This window comes from Lucilia sericata, unplaced genomic scaffold (assembly GCF_015586225.1).
Source record: "Lucilia sericata isolate MDLA Ls3-8-SP2 unplaced genomic scaffold, ASM1558622v1 Contig005646F_arrow, whole genome shotgun sequence".
Classification (NCBI taxonomy): Eukaryota; Metazoa; Arthropoda; class Insecta; order Diptera; family Calliphoridae; genus Lucilia; species Lucilia sericata.
The window spans coordinates 15,015-19,828 of NW_023997581.1; the positions used below are offsets into that span (position 1 = coordinate 15,015).

At 28.5% G+C, this 4,814-nt stretch overlaps 1 protein-coding gene across 1 annotated transcript; it reads left to right on the plus strand.

Annotated features, from left to right (window-relative positions):
* Positions 1-747: 747 nt before the first annotated feature.
* Positions 748-4,335, plus strand: LOC119615526. The gene is made up of 4 exons (XM_037971537.1): positions 748-953; positions 1,039-1,193; positions 3,333-3,689; positions 4,000-4,335. The coding sequence occupies exons 3-4, from the start codon at positions 3,636-3,638 to the stop codon at positions 4,279-4,281; spliced, it is 336 nt and encodes a 111-aa protein (XP_037827465.1). The 5' UTR covers positions 748-953; positions 1,039-1,193; positions 3,333-3,635; the 3' UTR covers positions 4,282-4,335.
* Positions 4,336-4,814: the final 479 nt, after the last annotated feature.

Below are 4,814 nucleotides of genomic sequence, written 5' to 3' on the forward strand. Positions count from 1 at the left end.
CCCCACTGTGACCATAATTTTTGTCCAATAAAAATCAATTCTAAGAAATTGTAAGAAACGATATGTTATAGAATAAACAATATAAATAGTTTTTCTTTTGGAAAAAAGGATATTTACAGGAATAGCTGTGAAATAAAGGAAAAAATATTTTAAAAAACTTTATGTTCAGATATCTCAAAGAATGAAAACAATGAAACTGTGAAACAATGAAACGCTTTAATAGCTTTACATTAATCTATTTCCTAAGGAATTCTGAGGCCAGCTTCAGATTCATCGCAATTTCAGCCATTGGGTTTAAACTTCTTTAAGAATTATGTCGTCCGAGTGCTTTTCCAGAACGTAGATTAGTTATACGAAATAAACTGAGTTTTTTCAAATTTCTTTATTGTTTTTACATTGTGATATAAATTGCTAGTTTTTCATAAAATTCTTATAAAATATTGTCTAAAGAAATTATATTTCCTGGAACATATTTTTATAAATTAGATTTTATGTAATTTTAATTATTTATGTACCCAAAAGACACTTTCGAGTTAGTACTGCATATAACGAACTTTTCGATTTAACGAAAAGGCCTGACAACATATAGGTTCGCTAAATCGAAAAACTACTGTACATATGTATTTGTTTTGAAGCTTTTTTCCAAATCATATTCCCGCTCTTTTTGTTTTGTTTTGATAAATATTTTCATTAACACTATAGTTGTGTTATAAAACAAGACGCGTATATATTCTCATTTAGTTTAATAAAACATTTTACTTGCGCATATTCTCATCGCTATAAGTTTGATCAAATAAATTTATATATTTATTGAAAAATGAATTTAGATGAACTAATTATTAAAGAAGTGAAAAAATATGACATTTTATATAATACGCAATCTAAAGATTACAGAAAAATTGAGTTAAAAGAAAAAGCGTGGAAGGAAATTGCAAACAATGTTAAAGCACCAGGTAAGTACTATTTAAGTTTAAACAATTTTATTAGTTTTTAAATGTACATATTTGTTTATTGTCACATGTTTTATATATTTCAAAGTTGATTTTTTAAAAAAAAGATGGAAAAATTTGAAAGATGGTTACAATAGATATAAAATAAAGAAGACATGAAATCAGGAAGTCACCAAACAAATAGTACACCATATAAATACGCCGAAAGTTTATCGTTTTTGGACAAGTTTCGAATACACTAAAGTGAGTAATAATTATTTATAATATGTAATATATATGTATATGTATGTATGTGTTCGGGGATTCACAAATCAGTTTTTTAAACGGAACTAAAAATGTATTATTTTAATTTTCTCTTGGTTTCTCGGAATAGTAAAACATACAAACAACAACGTCAAAGAAACAAACAAAAACCAAAATACGAAAAGCAATGAGAGCAACACACATCCAAACGGTTTTTATAATAAGCAATGTTGTTGTAGCTTTCTTATCAAGCGTGCAAAAAATTGTGTGGCATGTCTGACGGTATAATTACAGATTTGGATCCCAAAGATGTTTGACGTTAGTTAGTTAGTAGTAGTTAGTTAGTTAGTTAGTTAGTTAGTTAGTTAGTAGTTAGTTAGTTAGTTAGTAGTTAGTTGTTAGTTAGTTAGTTAGTTAGTTAGTTAGTTAGTAAGTAGTTAGTTAGTTAGTAGTTAGTTAGTAGTTAGTTAGTAAGTTAGTTAGTTAGTTAGTTTGTTAGTTAGTTAGTTAGTTAGAGTTAGTAGTTAGTTAGTTAGTTAGTTAGTTAGTTAGTTAGTTAGTAGTTAGTTAGTTAGTTAGTAGTTAGTTAGTTAGTAGTAGTTAGTTAGTTAGTTAGTAGTTAGTTAGTTAGTTAGTTAGTTAGTTAGTTAGTTAGTTAGTTAGTTAGTTAGTAGTTAGTTAGTTAGTTAGTTAGTAATTAGTTAGTTAGTTAGTTAGTAGTTAGTTAGTTAGTTAGTTAGTTAGTTAGTTAGTAGTTAGTTAGTTAGTTAGTAAGTTAGTAGTAAGTTAGTTGTTAGTTAGTAGTTAGTTAGTTAGTTAGTAGTTAGTTAGTTAGTTAGTTAGTTAGTTAGTTAGTTAGTTAGTAGTTAGTTAGTGTTCGTTAGTTAGTTAGTTAGTTAGTTAGTAGTTAGTTAGTTAGTTAGTTAGTTAGTTAGTTAGTTAGTTAGTTAGTTAGTTAGTTAGTTAGTTAGTTAGTAGTTAGTTAGTAGTTAGTTAGTTAGTTAGTAGTTAGTTAGTTAGTTAGTTAGTTAGTTAGTTAGTTAGTTAGTTAGTTAGTAGTTAGTTAGTTAGTTAGTTAGTTAGTTAGTTAGTAGTTAGTTAGTTAGTTAGTTAGTTAGTTAGTTAGTAGTTAGTTAGTTAGTTAGTTAGTTAGTTAGTAGTTAGTTAGTTAGTTAGTTAGTTAGTTAGTAGTAGTTAGTAGTTAGTTAGTTAGTTAGTAGTAGTTAGTTAGTAGTAGTTAGTTGTTAGTAGTTAGTTAGTTAGTTAGTTAGTTAGTTAGTTAGTTAGTTAGTTAGTAGTTAGTTAGTTAGTTAGTAGTAGTTAGTTAGTTAGTTAGTTAGTTAGTTAGTAGTTAGTTATTAGTTAGTAGTAGTTCAGTTAGTTAGTTAGTTAGTTAGTAGTTAGTCGTTCGTTAGTAGTAGTTAGTTAGTTAGTTAGTTAGTTAGTTAGTTACGTCGTTAGTTAGTTAGTTAGTTAGTTAGTTAGTTAGTTAGTAGTTTAGTTAGTTAGTTAGTTAGTTAGTTAGTTAGTTAGTTGTTCGTTAGTTAGTTAGTTAGTTAGTTAGTTTAGTTAGTTAGTTAGTTAGTATGTAGTTAGTTCGTTAGTTAGTTAGTTAGTAGTTAGTTAGTTACTTTGTTAGTTAAGTTGTTAATTAGTTTGTTTGTACCTCAGTCGGACAGACTCCTGCATATTCAATGTCTTTAGCCGAAGGCTTAATGTATCTAGTGGATTTCTCTTTTTCGCTTCCTATTCCTTCTAAGAGAAATTTCGCAACTTCTAACTTAGACATAACAACTTCGGATTTGGGGAGAACTGGAGCTTAGAATGATTTAAGACCCAAAAGCTTAAGGTACTTTATACACTTATGTATTTATCATTTCCTCATGCTGCATACTAGGATGGATATGACGGACTTCTGATTATTTTCATTTTTTCTATCAGTCTTCAAAATTTAGGTTTCGTCATTAGACATTAGTTCTTTACTTGTTCTTTAGTAGTTTATAATCGTGAGAATCATGTATGGCTAGGATCGTCTATGGATAAGATTGGAAATGTTTCTAAAATCGGAAGGGCGAAATGAAACAAATATTATAAAGTTTAAAAAAATAAATCGTGGTTTTTATTAATATTGTTTTTTAGGTCAAATTATATTTCCAACAGCGAACATTCAACTCCTAAAAAGAGGAAATCAGAAGAAGCATCTAATATATTACACAAGATCATTATAACAAACAACATAAATAACTTCGGATCAGAACCCAACAACACACACACGCTTGTCGAAAAAAGGAGTACAGAAGATTCATCGGTTTCCTTTGCAGCAACGTAAATAGCTCTGGCCATGATTCCAACAACAACACGCATACGCCTCCGGAAAAAGATATTATAAGAGATTCATCTTTCAAAAGCAACATTAATAACAGTGACCAAAACAACACACCCATGCCCACCGAAAAAGAGACTAAAGAAGATTCATCTGTAACTCCCACAAGCAACGTAAATATAATTCTAGTGTTAAAATTTAGTCCAATTGGATAACAGGAAACTGGACCAACGTTTTTTGATTTCTTCAAGACATTTACTAAAAAAGATCAATTATATAACATCGTTATTTATCTTTCGATATTAACATTTTATAACTTGTTGGATAATAATTTTCTTTGGAAAGATTTGGTCGAAATTTTAAGAAAATATAATTTTAATGACACAATTTACGCAATTTTCTGGCACGGTTTCCCGTTATCCGATGAACAAAAATCCAAGCAAAATTCATATTTTTTTCATTTTTCACATTTTCTCATTTCAGTCTATTACAATACAAAGTAAACACTTTACAATTGAATTTATCGAATTTTTGAAGGAAGAAACTGCCATTTGGCAAACTGATAGTAAAAAATACAATGATCCAAATGAAAAACAAAAGTCGTGGGAAAGACTTTTGGCAAAATATATAGTGTTGGATAACAATGCAACAATAAAAACAATAAAAAAGAAATTCTACGGAATTCGAGAGCGTTATAGACACGAACTAGAAAAAATCAACACAAATGAAAATCTGTACCAACATTGTGGTATTTTGAACACTTAAATTTTTTGCGAACTTATATACTAGACTCATTTAAAGAAGAAATTGAAGATGTAAGTATTGTTAAATATTTTGATATATACATACAGTATTGTTCGAAACCTAAGCAACTTTTTTTTGGCATTGTATACAAAGTGCTATAATTTCTATTTTAATTGATTTATTCAAAATTATATAATTGATAATAATAATATTATGTGTCTACATTATACTAGCAACAACAAAGTTTAATTCCATTTGGCTGTGAATTAGAAGAAAATAATAACTGAATTAACTCCATAAATAGCTGTTCGAAATTTAAGCAACTTTTTGAGCTTCTTTGGTCTTTATTGCGATTTATAGCATGATAATGAACCAAAACCTTTGACAAAGTTGATCTAAGAGTTGTTATCGAGTAATGGGAAACAAATTATTAGATTGTCCATCAAAATCTCCCGACTCAAGTCCCTTAAAGATGCTGTTCCGCATTCTGAAGCGCTGGGTCGAAACTCGCAGTTTTAGAAAACATTGCAGCTTGCGAAAGGCTTAAAATCCGC